General features: G+C 32.5%; 3 protein-coding genes across 3 annotated transcripts; all 3 read left to right on the top strand.

The window, feature by feature from the left end:
- The first annotated feature begins 503 nt into the window (after positions 1-503).
- Positions 504-1,701, top strand: LOC133321020 (palmitoyltransferase ZDHHC23-B). The gene has a single exon (XM_061530123.1). It carries the CDS (start codon positions 505-507, stop codon positions 1,699-1,701), a length of 1,197 nt encoding a protein of 398 aa, XP_061386107.1. The 5' UTR covers position 504.
- A 3,620-nt stretch (positions 1,702-5,321) lies between these two features.
- LOC133321013 (peptide deformylase, mitochondrial-like) lies at positions 5,322-6,754 on the top strand. The gene is made up of 2 exons (XM_061530119.1): positions 5,322-5,729; positions 6,443-6,754. The coding sequence occupies exons 1-2, from the start codon at positions 5,322-5,324 to the stop codon at positions 6,752-6,754; spliced, it is 720 nt and encodes a 239-aa protein (XP_061386103.1).
- Positions 6,755-10,036: 3,282 nt separating this feature from the next.
- Positions 10,037-23,237, top strand: LOC133321019 (cadherin-23-like). Its single transcript, XM_061530122.1, has 29 exons — positions 10,037-10,046; positions 11,309-11,467; positions 11,530-11,617; positions 11,792-11,975; positions 12,035-12,204; positions 12,263-12,443; positions 13,414-13,492; positions 13,551-13,645; positions 13,726-13,905; positions 15,960-16,136; positions 16,196-16,389; positions 16,454-16,682; positions 16,739-17,075; positions 17,163-17,276; positions 17,339-17,399; positions 17,455-17,611; positions 17,678-17,813; positions 17,873-18,073; positions 18,745-18,876; positions 18,942-19,019; positions 19,350-19,605; positions 19,687-19,814; positions 19,921-20,012; positions 20,103-20,229; positions 20,290-20,400; positions 20,459-20,748; positions 20,806-21,114; positions 22,410-22,978; positions 23,046-23,237. The coding sequence occupies exons 1-29, from the start codon at positions 10,037-10,039 to the stop codon at positions 23,233-23,235; spliced, it is 5,034 nt and encodes a 1,677-aa protein (XP_061386106.1). The 3' UTR covers positions 23,236-23,237.
- The last annotated feature ends 119 nt before the right edge of the window (positions 23,238-23,356 follow it).

Here is a 23,356-nt window from a genome sequence, read left to right as displayed (position 1 = left end):
CTAGAATTCTCGGTGTTAACGTACCCTGTAAACATTTAATTGACAAACTGTATATGTATTCTAATAAGTCAACGTAACGTAGTATTCAAGGCAGCGGTTAAAAATTCAAAATCGAAAATACAATACGTCGTCAACTAACTGTTGATGTTGTAGAGAACATTTGTTTTTGTTTAGTTATACACAGATACATCCGTCAAGTCCGTGGTTAGCGAAGTATTTATAGTTATTTTTGCAAATCGGTAAAGGATTTTTATTTATAGTTAATTTTATTTATAGTTAGATTTTATCTTATTATTTTATTTTGCTTTCGTTTAATTGGTTCATTTGTTTATTTACATTTTCAGTTGTTTTGTTCCTAGTTGTGATTTTTTCTTTCGATAAGAACAATTCTTGATGATTAAATCCTGATTATGTACATTTTTCACATGCTGCATTTTGGATATATTGGATAATTTTTATCACTCCTTCATCTTGTAAAACGTGGAACTTTGTTGACACAACACAATGACCAATTACGATTACATAGCTGTGGCTCAAAAAGCCGGCGAAGAGGAATCTCAATCAGATTCATCGCTTTGCTGTTGCGAATATATCGATCGTGACAAGCAACGTTTTCATATCCTTGGCTGTTGTTGTAACTGTGTGGATTTGGATAGTGTTTTTACCGACCTAATTACCTGTCGCAAAGTAAACGCTTCCAATAAGCGTAATATGCTTTTAACATTCCAAGATCGTTTACGTTTACCCTGGAGAGGTGGTGCCAAACGTATTTCCATGGAGGCCATAATACCGGGTGCTGTATACCCATTGGTTTTGGGTCTTGCCGCCCTTAACGAAGTGACATCGTATATAATGTTGGGCTCAATTGTTGTCTTCTTGGGATACGCCCATCAGTATATCAAACGCAACAATGTAAAGACGCGATTCTTTTACATGTGGCTATGGTGGTCAGTAGTGTATATGGTTGCGGGGTTGCAGTTTGCTGTACCGCTATTGGAATTACTACCCGAGGAGAATTTCATCTTAGTTGTAATGGGCTGTGCCAGTGTATATTTTATGTGGCAAACGAAAAAACATGCTGCCGCATGCCATGATATTCCCAGTCGTTCGACAGATGATGATCTAGCTGATATAACCGAAGCAACAGCAGCCGAGGAAGAAGAGGAAGCCGCCGCTCACACTGCATTGTTGATTGACAATGATTCACCAATCAGATCTCAAAAGAATCGGGCGAATTCCCATCAGACAAATATGTGTCACGTATGTCGTAAATATGTCTCAGCCCGTACCATACATTGTCATGTTTGCAATGCCTGTATTATGATGCAGAGTCATCACAGCTATTGGCTGGATTGTTGTGTGGGACAGTATAATTTGCGTTACTACAATGCCGGAATGATTATGAGCATACTGACACTATTCTTTGGAGTATATTTGACATTGACAGCAATTTGTCATCCACAATTAATTGGTCGTATTTGGAATATCCCAGTTACAATGCCAGACGATTGCAGTGAGGTATTTGATGAGTATACTTTGGGTACATCATATGTATTGTCCCTGTATGCTATAATGATGATAATCTACCAGCTAGTCAGTTTGATGTTACAGGTTATTAAATGCACAAGAGGACCGATGTTTTTCATATTCGGTGATGTATCTCAACCATTTTCGAAATTTTATAAAAAACTAAGCACATAAAGAATAATGAGAAGATATATTACATGTATTTGGGAATTAATTAGTCTTTTTACAATAACAACATAAAATATATTTGGGATCTATTTTAAATGTGGGATGTGTGAATATTTAAATCATAGAAAAAGGTGAACATTTTTTTGTGATGTTTTAAAGGAAGTTGCATGTTCATCTCAAAAACGTCATATATATTCACATTTTTACATATATCCCATAAAGAAAAGTCCCAATTTTATATACCAATTATACCAAATATAGGGGTTCAGTTCCCAATTAAATTCTAATATATTAAAGAACGTGATATTGATATGTTGTGTATGTCGACCAAGAAATCTACCCTTAAACCATTCCTAATTTATGAAGCTGTTTGTAATTAATGCAGTTCATCTGAGGATTAAATGTCAAATAGAATCCTAAAACATTAACTGTTTTCGAATAAATATATATTATGGGATATGTGAAGATGCAAAGAAGCTGCATTTTCCAATCATTCCATGATAATTAACGATCTTTTAACGCACTTAAGAATCATATATTTTCTTAGGATGCAATATGTTCCTTGAACAAAATATCCTGTTACATCAATGAAAAAAATTATAAATTTCCAAGAGATCAAAGGAAATAAATAATGTTTGTTCTTCCCAAACAAAATATATACAAAAGGAGTCATTATAGTTGGGAACTGAACACAAGGAGTCATTACATTTGGGAACTGAACTATTTTATTCTTTTTAATAAAGACTACACAAAAATACTAATAAAGAATAACTCCTTCCAATTGCTCACAAATATTTTATGAATTTAAATGGGAAACTGAATTAAAGAAAAAAAAACTATGCTATATTATAGTATTTATATGGACTTAAAATGTAGTGGTAATTAATTTAAGTATTCTTCAACTCTACGCACTATTTATTATAATTAAAATAAACAAAATTAAAATTATAAAGAAAACATTTTGTGATCTAAATTATGATCGTTTTAGCATAAAAATATATCTAGTAAAGAACTGTAGTATAGATATGCTGTTCTCTGTTTATGTTGATTATTTTTATCCAAAGCTAAGCTCTGTTTTTTCTTTTTTTAATTATACAATAAATAAAATTACAGAAATCAAAAGCTTCAAATTTGAATTTAAATTGTGGTATTTTATTGTAGAAGATGCTAATCATTGTGGAAATTGTATTTTCCTGTCAGTATTTATTTTCATTTTCACGTTGGATTTGAAAATGCGACCCCAAAAAAACGAGACAATGCGTTTGAAAAACATCGATATAACTGTACAGTTGTCAGAGTAAAATTCTAAGTCGATTTAGCCATGCTCGACGGTATGTTGAAATCAAGATCGAGCTTTGAACATTTTCACATAAATTGCAATGGGATATTCCGGTTCAAGTTTTGGTATAACCACATATATCGGAATGTTCCATTTTAAATGTAATTTTAAGGTTTTAGCCTCATTTTCCAATTGAAGTAGCACCAAATAAAGGCTCTTACAATTTTCGATATTTTCTTGGCCCTAGGCACTATCTCCAATATATGAGGTTATTATTAGGCATTCTGCATTTTCAGAGACTACCTTACATAAAACTTACAATATATATGACAATGTTTAGACATATGCCCACTATGAAGATTTTATTAAGATTTTTGCTGCATTGGTCAACTAGTTCCGGTATTTCAAAGGATAAAATACTTCTGGGCAACATATTTCGTCCTTTATAAATAAATTATCTTTATTTAACTTGATTTGTCAATGAAAAAAGGAGATTTTTATAAAATTAAAACTTTCGGCCGAATTTTTAATACTCTCCACCATAAGGTGGACATTAAAAATATCTAAAATCGATCGGGACTTTTATATGGAGGCTTTGTCATGGTCATTTTTGATAGGCAAATTCTTAATACCCAATGAAATCCTAAAATATCAAACTATAGTTAATTCGGTTGAAGAACATGTTCAAATTGTTCTTCCGTTATTCGGATGAACAGTTTTATGGAGGTAATCCAAAAAAGTGGACCAATATTGTTTAATTCGGGTAGGAAGAAAATATGCTTGAACTCACTAATCTACAGAAATTTGGAAGACACAGTTATGTGGGGGCTAACCTAAAGCTATATTTGCTCTGTATGGTACATTTATAACCAGCGTTCGAAAATAAACATTATGGTACCGTTCCATAGTGTTCTGTACCGTACCAAGGTGGATAGGTACACTAAAATAACGTACTGTACCGGTACACAAACACTAAAAATATTTTTAGCGTTACTGTTCCGGAGCACAACGAAAATCTTAGCGTACCTGCTGCGGTACACTAAAAAATCGTAGTGTACCGACAGCGGTTGAAAATGTCTATCAGAAATAGGTATTTTGGCCAGTTTTTGTGACAAAATTATTCAGCTTTGGATAAAATGTTCACACAGCGAACATGATTTTTCCCATAATATTGGGAGATCTCCTTGTAAAATGTTAGTACGAAAACATTATTTTTTAAAACAATTATACCTGCATCCATCTATGATTCATACTTTTAGGAAATTTTAGCAAAAATATTCAAAATTTGGTTATTGTCACACAATCAACATAATAATTACCTGTTTATTCATTAAAAGAAGTGTACAAATTACGCGGATATGAAAACATATTTTTATGATTTTGGGATAAATATTACAAAACCACACACAAGTACCATATCAACAACGAATTTCATATACATATCCATCATTGGAATATTCTTCCTTTTTATGATTTTTGCACAGGTAGTCTTATGCAATACATTTTTCCGATCAGCACAATCGATTATGGAATTTTCAGTTGCGAGTTGGCATCTGATTGAATTTTCACTAGACGACCTTTTTTAGTTATAAAATATTTATTATGTTAAAGCGTTTGATGCTAATAAAATATTACTAATTTTTAATAAAATATATAAAAAAATTTAAAAAGTTTTATATTTATTAAATCTATTGGAAAACAATAAAAATATAAATTTTATTCATAAAAAAATAAAATATAACAAATACATCTTTTTGTGTTCCGACAAATGGAACACTACGATTTTAAGTGTTCCGTCAAGTGGAACACTACGATTTTTAGTGTTCCGCCAAATGGAACACTACGATTTTTAGTGTTCCGGCCAGTGGAACACTACGATTTTTAGTGTTCCGACCGCGGTACGCTACGATTTTTTAGTGTTCCGACCGCGGTACACTACGATTTTTTGTGCTCCGACCGCGGTACACTACGATTTTTAGTGCTCCGACAGCGGTACACTACGAATTTCGTTGTGCTCCGGAACAGTAACACTAAAATATTTTTTAATGTTTGTGTACCGGAACACAAACGCTAAAATTTTTTTAGTGTTTGTGTTCCTGGTACGGTACACTACGATAGTGTACCGTTTTTTTGCGAACACTGTTTATAACTCGTTCAAAAATGCCATAAAACACCATGTTGTACAGTGTAATCAGCTGATCATTTATTTTAATGTGGCATCACATATCGTAATAAACAGCTGTGTTTTGTTTACATCCATCACCGGTGTGTGGATTTCAGTTGACCTGGAACCAAAACAAATATTGCATAAACTCCTCGTATTATATTCCAAATATACAATATCCCAATGGCTTTACAAAAAGTCAATCTGTTGCCCGTGGCGCTCATTAATCACTCCAAACGTTTCTTCTCAACAACGACACGAAGATGTAAAACATTCGCCCAAAAATATCGTGAATTTTGGTCACCGAAATCGGGTAATCAACCACCATATGGACATTTCACCCAAGTTGGAGATCCTGTCCTTAGATCTAAAGCTGTTGATGTTCCCGCAGATGCTATTAATAGTAAAGAAATCGATTTGATTATTGACCAAATGGTGAAAGTTCTTCGGAAATATGATTGTGTGGGTATTGCAGCACCACAAATTGGTGTATCTTTGAGAATTATTGTCATGGAATTTCGTGAAGGTCTGAAGGATAAATTTAAAAAGGAAGTCTATGAAGCGAGAAAAATGTCACCGCTTCCATTGACGGTAAGTATGGGTGGGGAACTTGTTGCAATAATAAATAAAAAGCTGTTCATATTTGTTCTTTAATGTAGGCTCTTTTTAGATTGATATTAAATTTGGATCAAATTAAATTAAGGACCTATATTCAGAACATTCCGGCTTAAAAGAAAATATCTGATCAGAATGTCTTTTAGATAGATAGGTATATAGAATATCTTCTGAAATACTGTTGATGTATACTTTTTCTTATTTTTGTACCAAATTTGCTGTATTACCTATATTCTTTCATGTCGATTTATGCATGTCCGACTGTATGTTGTAATCTTGATATTTAAGATAGAGCTTCGGAATTTTGCATTGTTATTACTCCTAGGATGTTTGGTTTTGAACATAGGATATATCGGTCTACGTTTTGATGTAGCCCCTGTATAACGGTACCCCCAAATATTCTCATTAGGTGTCAAGTCTTACTACTAAAAATTATCAATATTGATCTACTTTTGAGGATAGCTCTTATATAACGGTAACCCCATTATCCGTGGCATAGCCCGTAATACAGGTATTTGAATTGTCTACCTTATGGTGGAGGGTATAAAATGTTCGATACGGCCGAACCTAACCACATTAAAAAACAAATTTGCTCTATTCCTGAAAATTAACGAATTATTCGATACCTTTTTCGGGGTTTCTTTAAATATTTCTATAATTTTGCTAATACATATTTTATTTCTTTTTAGGTCATGATAAATCCTACATTGAAAGTAACAAACTACACAAAACACAAACATCCTGAAGGTTGTATGAGCGTAAGGGGATATTCAGCTGAGGTTGAACGTTACGAATCGGTAACGCTAACGGGTATTGGTAAACGTGATACCCCCAATGAATTACAGCTGAACGGTTGGAATGCCCGAATTGCACAACACGAAATGGATCATTTAGATGGAAAACTTTACATAGATCAAATGGACGGTATGACGTTTCATTGCACCTGTTGGGAGGCTGTAAATTCAAAGGCGGGACGTGTTGAAATACCATTTTATAAATAAATGCATTGTTATGTCCACATATATACAGTTTATTATTTGTAAATAAAGTTTGTTATTCGATTTTGAAAATATTTAATTGTTAGCGATGGATACCATCCCAAAAATATTGATTTTATCAATCGACATGTTATCATGTTATGTTCTTGCTACAAGACAACATGAAGATAAAATATAAAATTTTTCTTTGGGGGATTCAGTATCAAAAGATTCGTCACTGGTGTTACATTTAAAATAATTTTACAACGAAATTATAAAAACAAATATTTTTCAAAATACATTTTTATGTGGAATTTAATAAAGTTGCATATTTACAAATACTTAGCAGAAAAATGTCCAGATTTAATAAAATTATAAATGTAGTGTTAGTATTATTTGCCGCCTTAAACAATGGTATGGAAAAAGAAGTTTTAAAATATATACAATAAGGAAACTAAAATCTGTGACTGAAATTGGAATTAGTATACTGTGTAATTATACGTAATAACTTTGAAAGGAAAATGCGTCATTATTTCAAGCCGTGGAGTGCAGAAAGATTACTCAAGTGATAATATAAATAATAGAATATTAATGAATGTATTCAATTGGTTAAACAAATAGTTATTCATATTTTAATTGATTCCTGATTAATACACTATATTCGTTTCGCATTCTGTTAGCTGAACCAACTACTGAGAATCTTAGCATTAATTTTAATTTTTTCAATTTATTTTTTCATGAATGGGAACCTAGCCACAAGGCCATGATCGGTTCCAAAAACCACTACATATATGAAGTAGTAGATCCAAAATCTTAAACCTAACAATAGATTTATCTTAATATAAAGTCCTAAAAAAACATGAATAAATAATTAATTTAAATTTTAACATTAGTTCACAGTAGGGTGTATAAAAATAAATAAGAAAATCAGCTATGCAACAACAATACAACAATATCAGAGCAAGTAATACAAAAGAAAATACATCAAAATTCATGCAAATTAGCATATTTAATCAAAGCTTTCTTATAACATTTAGTGGAACCCTGAATGTCTTGAGAATACTTGAGCAATTCTTACATGAAAGGATTTCTCCAACAGAGGTGTACTACTACTAAATGAGAACAACTGCAACACGGAGGGTGTGGTTTGGCTTTTACACGTTTTAAAGAAAACAAGTGAAAAAGCGTTAAGTTTGGCCGGGCCGAACTTTGACTACCCTCCACCATAGATATACTGACAGGTATTTGAAATGTAAATATAGGGAACATATCAAAAAGTTTACCTATACCGACATTTCTAAAAAGAGATTATGTAAACCATAATACAAATTTTAGAAATTTTTAATTTTTAATAATTATACCCTGAGCCTTATGGGTAATGAGGGTGTATACACTTTGACATGGTGAAAATATGCCTCATCGAAATATTGTTTCTAGACCCCATGATTCTTTGGACCATATCCGTTTCAAAAATTTTAGATTTCATCCAAACTTTGTCCATCTTATTATTTCTTCCAATCTTAGTTCAAATTTGAAAATGGGGAATATCGGTGCACTTCTTCTGGAACCTCCATACAGGGGCTAGGTCTAAATGCGTGTTATAGTTCATTATCTACCCTTACGTTCTACTTGTTTATCTCGATATCCTCCGCAGGTGAAATGATTACATCAGAGACTTAGAACCAAACTCAAAACGCGGAACAAATCAGATAACCATTTTAATATAAACAAGTGAAAAAGCGTTAAGTTCGGCCGAGCCGAACTTTGGATACCCTCCACCATAGAAATACTGAAAATTTTTTGAAATGAAAATATAGGGAACATACATATAACTACAATTCTACCAATCGCTTGTTGTAAACCAAATAGAAACTTCAGCAATTTCAATGGGGATTTTCCCTAAAATCTCAAAACCCGCAAATGTTGACATAGTGGGGTGAAACAGGTGTCTAAAATCCTGCAAATATTCCAATTAAGAGGTCAAATATATAAGAGGCATACAAATGCAGGACCGATATTGACAACTTTGTGTAGGAATTAGCGAATACTTGGTGTTTTCATTATATAAGAGGTTATGCCTAATTAAGGGCCGATATAGCTCAAGTTCCAAGCTAATAATTTAGTTTTGAATCCCAATACCGTGCATCACGCTAAATATTAAATATGTAGGATGTCTTATATAGGACCTGGGCCTAATTTTTCTCATTCTCAAACCTCACGTTCTAGTTTTTATGTCGATATCTTCCAATAAAAAATGATTACAACATATTTTTTGAATTCCATACTCTACAGGGTATGAACTGCAAATTTCGTCTACAGAATATTCTCCATTCTATGATGGAATGCAGCTATATGGGGATAACCCCAACACACGGAACAAATTAGTTACCTTTTTTAATATAAAATATGGGGTTATATGGGGACTACCTCTAAAATGGGGTGAATATTAATAATTTTTGGTAGGGAGATTTGTTACCATATACGGCTACAAAATACCAATTTATAGCAAATTCGGTTGAAAAACGCGCTCAAGAACCCCAAAATACCGAAAATTGGGGTACCCTTATATGGGGGCTATCAGAAAAAGTGGACCGATGTTTATCATTTTTAGTTCAGACATTTGGCACCAAATAAGAACCCAATGTACCAAATTTCAGCGAATTCGGTTGAAAAACGCGTTCAAGAACTCCAAAATACTGAAAATTGGGGGTACCTTATATGGGGACTATCCCAAAAAATTTACCTTTATTTATAATTTTTGTGGGGAGATTTGCAATCCAATAGGAACTCAAAGTACCAAATTTCAGTTGAAAAACGCACTTAAGAACTTCAAAATACATAAAATTTGGGGATACCCTTATATGGGAGCTATCAGAAATTGGGCGGTACCCTTATATGGGGGCTATCTGAAAAAATTAACCTATATTTATAATTTTTAGTGGAGAAATTTGGTACCCAATAAGAACCCATTTTACCAAATTTCAGTAAATTCGGTTGAAAAACGCGCTCAAGAACCCCGAAATACTGAAAATTTGGGGGTACCCTTATATGGGAGCTATGCCTAAACGTGAACCGATATAGCCCATCATCGAACTTGACCTGCCTGCAGACAAAAGACTCTGTGCAAAATTTTGGCGTTCTATCTCAATTCGTTTAGACGCTAGAGTGATTACAACAGACAGACCGACATGCTTAGATCGTCATAGAATTTTACACTGATCAAGAATATATATACTTTATAGGGTCGGAAATGATTATTTCGATGCGTTACAAACGGAAAAACAAAACTAATATACCCTCCATACTATGGTGGAGGGTAAGTAAGGTAAGGTAAGGGATCATAAGATGGATCTGTTAAACAGAAGTAGGTTATTTCCAAAAAATATGTGCCGAGAAAAACCTAGGATGGACGACATACAAGGAAAGAAAGTTGTAATATTAAATTCCAATTATAAACTTCATCAGATAAAATCATGGTCACTTTCAATGAAGACGACTTGGGATTAGAAACTTTAAAATATGTATTCCCTTTACCACACTGTGGTACAGGATATTATGTATTATGTTTGTAACAGGCAGAACGTACTGAAGTTAGTGTAATCTGACGTGTGTCAAGTTTTGTTGAAATCGGTGGACCAAAGACCCGATTTTCAGTCTGACATGTGTTTAGTTTTGTTGAAATCGGTTCAGATTCAGATATATCATATATATTTTAATAACAGCGATAAATTGTTATACCCTTCACCACACTGTGGTACAGTGTATTATGTCATTGTGCATATGTTTGTAACAGGCAAAAGAAAACGAGATAGACACATGGTTCCTAGAACCTCCTTTCCTACAACCAACTTTTAATATACCGACCGGCAAATTTTTGTGTGGAAAATTGGCAAAATTTACATTCTATTTACTTCTGAAAAACATAGATAAGAGAAGTTGACAGTATATTAAGAGGGGTTCTTATTAATACCAATTATAGTGATTTACCGACTCACACGTGGAAATTTTAGTTAAATATTTACAGGTGTCTACGTATTCGGATATTATTTAGTAAATCATTTCTAGACTAGTGGATCAGGCTAGCTAGAGGCTAGCGATCAGATGATCTATAGGGTATGAAATAGACCGAAACTTTTCAGGTCTGTCTAGAGGACATAATTATAAGTCAAACATCACAAGAGTAGTTGTTCTCCTTAGAAGTCCACTAAATTTTGAAATTAATGTAAAACAAATTGTGTGTACAAATGTATTTCATATAATATATTGTAATTGTGTCTTGGCCATTCTGTTTTTTATTACAAAACATTAAATAAATAAATTTTACATGGGGAAGGGGATCTGGTCTTCTATTAGCAACGACTGTTTTGATATTGATCGGTCAATATTTAGGGGTCAAATGAGTCAAAATTTGAATATTGTGATTAAATACTCACTCCGGGAAAATATAATTCGGAAAATTTGTCAGGGTATTAAAGATGATAGAGTATAGTGGTAGTTGTATAATGGCCCAAGGTCCGACAATACTTTTCCGCTCATATTTTAAAGAAATATAAATATATCTTAAATATTTTTTTGTAGCCTCAACACAAGATGTATGGCAGGAACCCTACTTCCTTAATGCCAATACAGATGGAATATCTTGGATAACTGCTAATAACTCTGCAGCAAGTGTACAGAAAATCAGTGTTAGAGAAGAGTTGTCAGTTCCATATATTTTGGCTAAAATAAATTATAATGGTAAGGACAGTCGTTTTAAAAATATATACTTTTTCATCTCTCTCTTCTATTTGCCATTGAAGGTACCGAAGGAACCCCCACACTTGGTGCTTTTGATATTGGTGACAATAGTCTGTTGGGAGCTCGTATTAATATTACGGATAATGAATGGTAAGAAAAAATGCACAACGCACAACAATAAGAACGTTTTAAAATATACTAAAACATTTTAACATTTATAGTGTAGTATTGAAAAACGTGTTTATTTGGGAGTGAGTTCTATATTCGGTTATCACACCTAAGATGCTCATATAAATTATAACAATTTTAAATTTACATCTATAGGTATATAACAATTGAAAAGCGTCAGGATTTCGAAAATCCTCTACAGAGAATATACTTTTTTCAAGTTTACATAAAAGATGCATCGGATGCAAATTCTGTTGAACAAAGTGTTTTTGTAACATTGGAAAATATATTCGATAATAAACCAACTGTAACATACGGACCATCACCATGTAGAGTTGAGGTAGGAATATATTTTTTAAAAAATATTTGAGTTCGAAATCATACGTTTCATTATTTTAGGAACTCCATTCCGATTATCTTACCGAATGTATATTCTCCATTTATGATCCTGATGGCATGGACCGTAATAATATTCATATTGCAGTTGAAGGTGATTCAAGTCAAACATCGACATTCGCGTTTGTAGAATTTGGTGAAACGACCACATATGAAAAACAATATAAACTAAAGTGGGTATTAAATTGAATACTAAAAAAATCGTGATTTAATATTTGGCGAATATTTTAGAATTTTAAAAGAGCTACACTTCGACGAGAAGGCCTTGTACAATTTGGATGTAAAAGTTTATGACGCCAACAATAATAGTGGTGATATATTTGCTATACTTGAAGTTATCGATCTGCCAAATCGTGATCCCATATGGGTCAAACCTTTGACAACGGCAACATTTAATGAAAAATCGGAACAGGTTTGAATTAAAATTAAAGCATTATTTGTATTTATACCCTACACAACTATGTTGTCAGGGTATTATAGTTTTGTGCAGCCCCATGAGTTTGTAACGCCGCGAAATATTGGTCCTAGACCCACTTTTAAGTATACCGATCGTCATATCTCGACTAGCTGAGTCGATGTAGACATGTGTGCCCGTCCGTCCGTCTGTGCATTATAATTTGTAAACACGATACAGGCCACAGTTATGGACCAATCTTCACAAAATTGTGTATGTAGGAAGAGTTCGGCCCAATGAAGACCTCTATATTTTTGGTAAATATCGGTTAATATTTAGGGGATGAAATGGACCAAATACTTAATTTTTGTCGGTTTTTCTGATTGCTCCAGAGGCTGCAGTTATGGTCCGAACATCTTGAAATATTACATGGGGAAGGGGATCGCACCAAAGAATAAGCATGTCTGTTTTGATAAAGATCGGTCAATATTTAGCGGGTCAAATGGACCCTGACTTTAATGTGAAAAATGACAAAATTAGTATTCTATAGCGTATATATTTACCTCTGAAGGACATAGACCCGAGAAGTTGATAGTATATCCAAGTATAGTGGTTGACCTTTAAATTGATACTAATTATATTGTCGTATGTACTCGGATGTGGGAGTTACACGTAAATATTTACAGGAGCTTACGTATTCTGATATTATTTAATAAACCATTACCACACTAGTGGGCGGAAATATAGCGCGGATCGCTTTGAAATGTTCCAGTGTAAGGAAGAAAATATGTCAGTGTAAGGAAGAGGTGCTGTTGGCCTCTAATCGGGCAAGATGGTGCAACTATCACGAAATATTACCCAAGCTCGGAATAAAAATCCGCAGAAAGATAGAGTTCTGTGGTAGTTGTGTAGGGTATCGTATGGTCGGCCCCGTCCGAATATACTGCTCCGCTCACTGGTTTTTTATTTACAAATTATCTTGTTGTAGTTTTTCACCTTGAAGGCAATTGATGGTGATACTGGTATCAACAAACCCATATGTTATCGTTTGCAATTTGAAGATGATTGTAAGTTTAGGGGTTCACGAATGATGTTGGAGAGTATTATTATATTTTTTCATTACAGACTCGAATATAATATCTATTAATACAAGTTCGGGAATTTTACATGTCAAACCAATTGATCGTGATGTTCTCAATCAACAGATATTTAATTTTAATGTAAGTATTTTTAGGTTAGATCGTAAAGGATATCGAAACTTATCCATCGAACTTATCCGAATCGTTTCGTTATTGTATAGACCTGTGCCTATAAATGTGACAATGCCTCATGGACTATTTGCAATTCAACAATATTGATTGTCCAGGATATTAACGATCATATACCAGAAATAGTATTGAAACCACAGACGGTACAAATACTGGAAGGAAAATATTTAACATTGCCTCTCGAACAATTTTACGTTGAAGATGTCGATTTGGTGAGTATGCAATTCAGATACCTATAGCTTTAAAATCAAATGCACAATAAAAACGTAAAACAGCTTTGAAAATACAACTCTGTTACTGAGTTCCCTTACTGTCATACATCGTTGAATTATGCAACAAGCACAAGAGATGTCATCAAAAATGATTTTGGTTGCGTGTGTACAGTATCCTGTCGAATGACGGGCGAGATCCTGAATAAACTTAGCAGACAAAGAAGTCGTTTATCATATGACCGTAATGCCCCGAATTGTCAGTCGTTCAATTATCTTTTTTTTAAGAAGTAATGTCCAAGGCACGAAACAGTAGCTTTTTCATCATGTTGTCCTGCACCCATTCAACATATCTACGAAGTATCTACAGCTAGTAGATATGAGTACAAAATTCGCTATAACATGCCGTAAGACAGTCGTAATCCCTTAGTACGACAAGGAATTGACACATTTGGGTCGTCGTTAAAACTTTTACTTTCAGCGGCAATATTTTTAGCGGATCGAACGAAACGATGACGCACAGATGACGCACGTCTTTTAATATTTGTAACCTCTCCGGTCTCTTAAAATTTCTTCATAATTTATCCAATCCATTTTCGTCAATGTTAGACTTCCAACTAAAAGGAAACAAGTGAAAAAGCGTTAAGTTCGACCGGGCCGAACTTTGGATACCCTCCACCATAGAAATACTGAAAATTTTTTGAAATGGAAATGTAGGGAACATACATAAAAATACAATTCTACCCATCGATTATTATAAACCAAATATAAATTTCAGCAATTTCAATGGGGGGTTTGCCATAAAATCTCTAAACCTCAAAATGTTGACATTGTAGGGTGAAACATGTGTATAAAATCCTGAAAATACTCCAATTTAGAGGACCAATGTTGAGAACATTGTGTAGGAATTAGCGAATACTTGGTGTTTTCATTATATAAGAGGTTATGCATAATTAAGGGCGGATATAGCTCAAGTTCCAAGCTAATAATTTAGTTTTGAATCACAATACCGTGCATCACGCTAAATATTAAATATGTAGGATGGTTTATATAGGACCTGGGCCTAAATTCGTCTTAGAATTCCATACAATGCAGGGTAGGGTATGCAGGGTATGAACTGAAAATTTCGTCTACAGTATATCCCCCATTCTATGGTGGAATACAGCTACATGGGGATAACCCCAACACACGGAACAAATTGGCTAACTATTTTAATATAAAAATGGGGTTATATGGGGTCTACCCCTAAAATGGGGTAAATATTAATAATTGTTGGTAGGGAGATTTGTTACCATATACGATTACAAAATACCAAATTTCAGCGAATTCGGTTGAAAAACGCACTCAAGACCTTCAAAATATCGAACATTTGGGGGTACCCTTATATGGGGGCTATCCGAAAAAATTGACCTTTATTTATAATATTTGGTGGGGAGATTTGCTATCCAATGAGAACTCAAAGTCCCAAATTTCAGCGAATTCGGTTGAAAAACGCACTCAAGAACTTCAAAATACGGAAAAATTTGGGGGTACCCTTATATGGGGGTTATTAGAAAAAGTGGTCCGATGTTTATAATTTTTTGGGGGGTACCCTTATATGGGAGCTATGCCTAAACGTGGACCGATATATCCCATCTTCGAACTTGACCTTCCTGCAGACAAAAGACGACTCTATGCAAAATTTTGGCGATCTATCTCAATTCGTTTAGACGCTAGAGTGATTACAACAGACGGATGGACAGACCATCTTAGATCGTCATAAAATTTTACTCTGATCAAGAATATATATACTTTATTATTTCGATGCGTTACAAACGGAAAAGCAAAACTAATATACCCTCCATACTATGGTGGAGGGTATAAAAAGGGGGTTATATAGGGACTACCCCAAAAATGGGGCTAATATTAATAATTTTTGGTAAGGCTATTTGTTACCATATACGACTACAAAATACCGAATTGCAGCAAATTCGGTTGAAATAACAAATGTCGATTTCAATCTCCATACTTTTGAAACCACAAAATGGATAACCTAATGTATAATTTATTTTTTATAGGGTACGAATGCTTCATATAATATCTACTTTATAAATGATAATGGATCAATACAATATTCCAATGCCTTTGCTATGATACCGAACAGTGGCTATCAGAAAACTGATTTTTCTCTAAGCGTAACACAAGCCGACAAATTGGATTATGAAAACGAAGATTGGAGATCATTTCAATTAAAGGTAAATAATTTTATTTTTCTTTTTCATTTAATTTTTTACTATTAATATGTATTAATTAGCTCTTAGCAAAAGAAGTTGAAAATGCGGATCATCAAAATGAATTTTCTCTACGCATTGAATTGATAAATTGGAATGATGAATGGCCCGTATTTGAATTGGATACATATGAATTAGAGTTATATGAAAATATAACAATGAATACAAATATAATACAAATTCAGGCCATAGATCGTGATGTGGATGATGAAGTTATGTAGGTATTATTTTTAACATATTTGCATACGAAGTGGTATTTAAAAACAAATCCATTTCCACAGACATTCTTTGGTGGGCAACATTGAGGGCATTGACATCAATCCACTTACCGGTTGGATATCAATAAACGGAAGTAATGTTTTTGATTATGAACGTCAATCATTGATGATTTTACAAATTCAGGCAAAGGATACATTAAATACATCATTTGAAGAGACTTTACACACTTCATACACTCAACTGCAAATAAAAGTTTTAGACGTTAATGATGAAACTCCCGAGTTACGAATGGTGGGTATAAGGAAAAAAGTTCAATATTTTTTAAATAAATTTCTACACAATTTCAGCCCCGTCTTATAATAAATGTTACCGAAAATGCTCAACCTTTAACATTGATAACTAATAAAATCGAAGCCAGAGATCCAGATACGATGGCAAATTTACAATTTGATATTATTTGGTCGGCGTCATATGCCACAAAAGGTGGACAAGAAGTTGCGAGTTCATTGTTTCTGGAATGTTTTATTATTGAAGCTGTAAAGGAAACTAGGAATTTGGTATATGGTCATTTGAAAATCAATCCAGATTTCACACATGAAATTGACTATGAAAAATATGATACAATATTTTTGACCATACGGGTTTGTGATATAAATCAAGAGATTGGAGAAAATTCTACAACAGGTAAGAATGGTATTTGTACAAAGTATAAACATTTCAAATTCAATTGAAATAAAATTTCAAATTCAAAAAATGCCGATTTATTCACAGCTGTATTGACAATACGCATTGATGATCTTAATGACAATCCTCCTCAGTTTGCTGCAGGAACCTTAGAAGAAGTTCGTTATGTAACTGAGATGGGTGATATTATGAACACTATTGGTAGGTCCAACTCAAGTCGTTTTATTGTAACATCTAATAGCACTATTAAATACCCTTTTCAGGAACTATTGAAGCCTTCGATATCGATGGACCCGGAAATAACAATATAACATTTGCTTTGAGGTAATAACACATTATTATCACAAGTTTAATTTCAAATAAAAAAACACTTTTCTAGACCCATAGGCAATCTTACCAATCCCGGTTTAATCAGCATCAATGAGACAACGGGACTACTACGAGTTACCGGTCTAATACAATGTGATGTGCCAAAAATATATCACTTAGAATATGAGGTGTTAATAACCGATTCAATGCATACAGTGAGAGGAAAGGTAAAATTGGAAATTATTAAATATTTTGAATAAATATTTTTCAAATATTTTATTTTTTAATTATAGTTTAATATAAGCATAATAGATATTAATAATCAAGTTCCACAACTTGATATTTTCGAGCAACAAGTATCGATTTATGAAAACTCAACTACAGGACAATATGTGGGTCATGTTAAAGCCTTTGACAACGACAGAGACAGTGAGTTTTTATTATTGATTGAAGATTTGTTTCTATTGAAACTTTTTTTCTTATTTTAGGTCCCCATAACAGCTTGGAGTTTAGTATAAATAGTGCCTTTACCGATCTACATAATATTTTTCAAATAAATATAACAACAGGAGAAGTTTATGTGAATTTACGTAACGGTTTTATTTTGGATCGTGATATGGGTGTAACATATCATTATATACCTATTGATATTAAGGATAATTACAATTTCTTAAATGCTGTCAGTGGACGTAAGTTGGAATTAAAAAGAAAATCACTTTATCACAGACATATATTGATAATTCAAGAATTCCATTCGAAATTCACAACATATAATTTGCAATTCACAATATAACAAATGTGATTCGAGAATTTAATTTGTTATTCAAAGAATACCACTTGAAATTCAAAGGATTGCATTTGAAATTCATAAAATTCCATTTGAAATTCAAGAATTCCTTTTAAAATTCATAACATCTGATTTGAAATACATAACATTCCATATTACATAATTTCCAATTCGAAAACGAATATTGGTAACATACAAAGAATGCGTATGAATGTGAATTTAATTGTTATGAATTTCAAATTGAAATCTTTGAATTGTAAAATACTTTCTATGGAGTTCAAATGAAACTCAACGAATTTCAAATGGAAAAATACGAATTACAAAGAAAGTCTTTAAATTTCAAAAAGTTCAAAATTACAAATGAAATGTTGTAAGTTACCAATTGCATTCTCGAATTACAATTGAAATGTTATGAATTGCAAATTAAGCTTTCGAATTTCAAACGAAATTCTCGAACTGCAATTGAAAATGAAATTTTGTGTGTACCCAAAATGTCCTTTTTTTCCTGCTTTTAATGTTTGTCCTGCTTTTAATGTTATTGTGAACAGTACGATATTTTTTAATTATTTATAGCGGTCAATCAAAGATCAACGTTCCTCAATGTAACTCTGTTGGATGTGAATGATAATGCCCCAAAAATGCCCGATTCAAAACAAATTATTTTCGAATTCTCCGAAGCTGATGATAAGGTGAAATATCTTTCATGTCATTTGTTAACCTTATAATTAAACTTTTCTAATATTATTTTCAGAATACATATACCAAAACAGATTTCATTGCGCTGGATAGAGATGAAGAAAATACAAGGAACTCAGAACTTGTGTACACTATTCTATCAATAAAACCAGGTTAATTATTTTACCATAATAATAATTATTAATAGTTTACATTAGGTTCGTTCGTTTACTTTCACAGTATAAATTTGCAGAGAGTAAATACGAATTTTTCGTTCTCAAGAGAGAAAATTGCAAAAAGAAAACGAAAAACATCCAGTAAAAAGATTTTATCGACAAGCTGATTACAACAACAAACAATTTGGCGCAGCACAACAACAACAAAAGCAGCATTTTTATTAGAAAAAATGAGTAAACCAACGAACCTATTATGTAAAAATGTTATACGAGAGCTTTCTCTTCTGTACTTCTATTTCTAATTAAAACAATTTATTTTTACCTCAGTAATGGATAATAACCCAAATGTATCATCATATGAAGATCTTTTCACCATGACTACTTTGGATAATCGTATTGGTAAATTAGAATGTCAAAAATCACTTAAAGGTTTTTATGGCATTTGGCAGTTGGAAATTGAGGCATCTGATAATGGTTTACCTAAGTTGAAAAATATTTCAGTGTATGAGGTCAATGTAAAACCATATAATTTTCATATACCACAAATACAATATCCTATACAACATAAATCTATTAGAATATGGTAAGAAATAATCAATTCCAGGTTTCCTAGCTTAGGATATTATGATAAAAAATAAATGGGCTATAATTATTTTCAATTTAGTTACTCTCTACAAGAACCTTTACGTCCACTGTATGAAGCAGATTGCAGTACACGTTTAAGACATTTTGAAGTCTCTGATCCCGATGGCGGTGAATATGGTGATGTACATTTTGAAATTAGTAGTGATGGTAAGTTGAACGGTATATATCTAAAAGTTCAGGATATAATTTTAGAGTTACCAATGTATACAATTACAAATAAAAATAAATAATGCATTTTTATGAACTATTACAGTTGGCCACGATCAATATTTTCAACTATCAAAAGAATCTCGAAATTCCACGAATTTATATGTGAAAAATGTTTTGCCAGCTGGTATATATCTGGTAAGTATATGCAGTGTTTAATTTTGTAGACAAACAAAAGATTTTCTAACGAAGAAAAAAAAAAAAACAATTAACCCTTAATAATTACAGATAAACCTAAGGGCAATAGATGGCGGTGGTAGCACATCGGCTATATTGAAAAATCTCAAAATAGTATTCGTTGATATGTTGGGCAATCCGATGTTTCTTGAAACATCCTTCATTACAACGTTCACGGGTAATTTGAAATTAATTACTTCTGACATATTCCCGATAAAAAATGAATACCTTTTTTTAGAAAATTCAACTGGTTTACTTGAAGAACGTTACATACCCGAGGCCCGTGATCCAAAAAATGAAGGTTTAGATGATACCGAAGAACTATATCGTTTGTATTATTTTATTGATGGTAAGTTAGATCTGTAATTAAATATAATTAAAATTACAATTGTAAAGTATTATTCTAGATACCATTTATACGGAAAATTCAGAATTATTTCAATTGAATTCTACAACAAGGCAACTGAAATTGAAAACCGCTTTGGATAGAGAATTAATAGATGAACTTCAAATTCGAATAAAAGTAACAAATAATGAAAACGGCTTGATCACCAATCCGAATAGCATAAATTATACGCTGGTGGTAAATATCCATGTTATTGATGTTAATGACAATTCTCCGAAGTTTATGCAGAAACTATATGCAGGTGGTTTGACTTCTAAGGATTCGATTGGGAAATCAATTTTAATGTTGAAGGTAAGAAATTGCAAACATATATTTTTTTTAATAATAATAATTTTTGCTAATTATTAGGCAGAAGATCCCGATTTAGATGATCGCATAACATATACAATAGATATTGACTCCTATGAAAGCCATCTTAAAAATGTTGTAAAAAATGTCTCGGATTTAATATCGTTAGATCCTGAAACGGGAGAATTAAATCTTATTTCTTATGTACCGAATAATATGGAAGGCTACATGATGTTTAATGTAACGGCTTTGGATTTATTGAATCACAGTGATATTACCTCGGTGAAAATTTTCATTGTCTCCGAAAGTAATCGTGTTAAATTTGTTTTCCTCAGCGATATTCAAGTGATACGTAGACAGGAGAAATTGGTAAGTAAACATAATATAAATATAATAGGTTCGTTCGTTTACTTTCCCAGTAACGTTTACTCAGTAAGAATTTGCAGAGAGCAAATACGAATTTTTCCCTCTCAAGAAAGAAAATTGAATAAAGTAAACGATAAAAATAGAAAAATTGATGTTGTTTATAAATACTTGCGTTTTTTATCCATTTTAATGTTTAATGATACAAAATCTAAATAAAATTCACAAAACAATAAATTAGTTTGAGAACATTTTTGTTGTTTGTTTACAAAACAGCTGATTAAATATCAGCTGATGGTACAAGAAAATTCTTACTGAGTAAATTTTCCGTGTAAGAATTTGCATATACACTATAAATAAGTAATAAGGCCCTCTCAAGTATTCAAATAAGAAAGTCAAAGTTTCAATTTTTGACATTAAATTTGAGAAAACAACTGACTTTCGCTAGATGGATAACCTTATTAACCTTTTACTTGACTTAAACGAACAACATTTTGTAATAATTTGTACAAATTATTGAGTAAACGCCTCAATATTAAGGCTACGCACAAAACAATTTGGACACAAATTATTGTCGCAATCAGACAAACATTGAGACTGTGGTGTAATATTTTAAATTCGGACGAAACAACGAACCGAAACTTATTTTGGACATCAATTCACCGTGAATTTGTTCGCTCTTCCGTTTAAAGTTATTTTGAGCCCGAACTTGCAGTGATTTTTTCGCATTTTCACTTTCCCCTTATTCTGAATCAAGTTCGATAGCGAAATAATCCGCTTGTGGGGAAAAATTTGTTATTCTGGATTACAGGGAGTGGGAATGTGATGACTGTTTGTGCATGTTCAATGCATGCGAATTGATCTAATTCAATCGCAGATTCCTTCCCATTATCTGTTGTGTCTTCTCATCGTTCAATGCGGTTTTTTCATCATAAAAAATGTTCTTTTATTTGTAATCTGTTGTAGTTGTTGCAGCAAATAGCATCAAAACAATAAATTTTCAAACTTTAATTTATTTTCTTTTAATTACAAAGCAGTTTTACAGCGGATTCTTGATATTTCACATTTGTATTTTTATAAAGTTGAAATAACATCTTGCAAGAATGTCAAAGCGAAAAAATTTTCACAAGCGAGAGATCTCCTTAGGGAATATCAAGAATAAGGCTGTATCTTAAATAGGGTTAAAGCCAAATGAACATAGACATTAAAGTTCTACAATACTGCATTGCTTACTGGCATTATATTTGAATCCCAAACATCAAATTTTTCTATTTTTTTTTTTTGCTTTTTATATTTTCCAGCTTCGTGATCAATTACAAAACCTCTATGACTATGATATTTGCAACATCGATTCCATTGAAGATGTCACCAATGCACGATCACAAAATGCTCGTCAATCGACCAATAACTCTACGGGATTTATTACAGAAGTTAAGGCACATTTTATACACAATAATGAAGCAGTCGATGCTTATGAAATAAAAAAGAAATCGAATGATTTGGCCTTCATATCACGTTTACAAAACACTCTTCAAACATATAACCTAATACTAAATGATATACCACATTTGGAAGCTGAAAAAGAATCACCACTTGTTGATAATTGGTTACTGACAGGACTCGTTGGCCTATGTACAACACTTGGTTTGATTGCCCTATCAATGACGGTGCTTTATGTGGTTAAAGTTCGTAGCTTAAAGCGACAATTGAAAGCATTTGAACCAGCAGAATTTGGTTCAATTGCATCGAATCTCAATCGAATTGCTGGACCAAGTGCAAATATATTTTCTGTGGAGGGTTCAAATCCGATTTTTCAAAAGCAAAACAATGAGAATATTGTACCAAGAGGTGTCTATGATAATGAAACAAGGTAAATGCATTCTTTAAACTTCATATCAATAAAAAATATTTTATGCCCAAATAAAAATCTTTTTTAGCTCTGATTCCGACTCCGATGATGATGATGAATTCGAAGGCCTACACAATGATCCCCTCTTCGAAATGAATAATATGAAAAATATTGAACAGAAAACCACACCAAATTTTGAACATAAAATCCTCAACAATGATTTCTTTACCCAGGATAAACTAACCAATAAAGAAACAAATGCATCAAGACGTTATTAACTTTATTAATAATAATAATAAAAACATATACAAAATTTATATAGTATCTTTATATACAATTATACAACCATGTTCAATTAAACAAAACCTACATGCAATTATATTATAAAAAAATATAAAA

This window comes from Musca vetustissima, unplaced genomic scaffold (assembly GCF_032173495.1).
Source record: "Musca vetustissima isolate MV318-11 ecotype Yass unplaced genomic scaffold, APGP_CSIRO_Mvet_v1 utg42242, whole genome shotgun sequence".
Lineage (NCBI taxonomy): Eukaryota > Metazoa > Arthropoda > Insecta > Diptera > Muscidae > Musca > Musca vetustissima.
The sequence above is the reverse complement of the archived record's forward strand: the minus strand, read 5'-3'. Positions and strand labels throughout refer to the sequence as shown.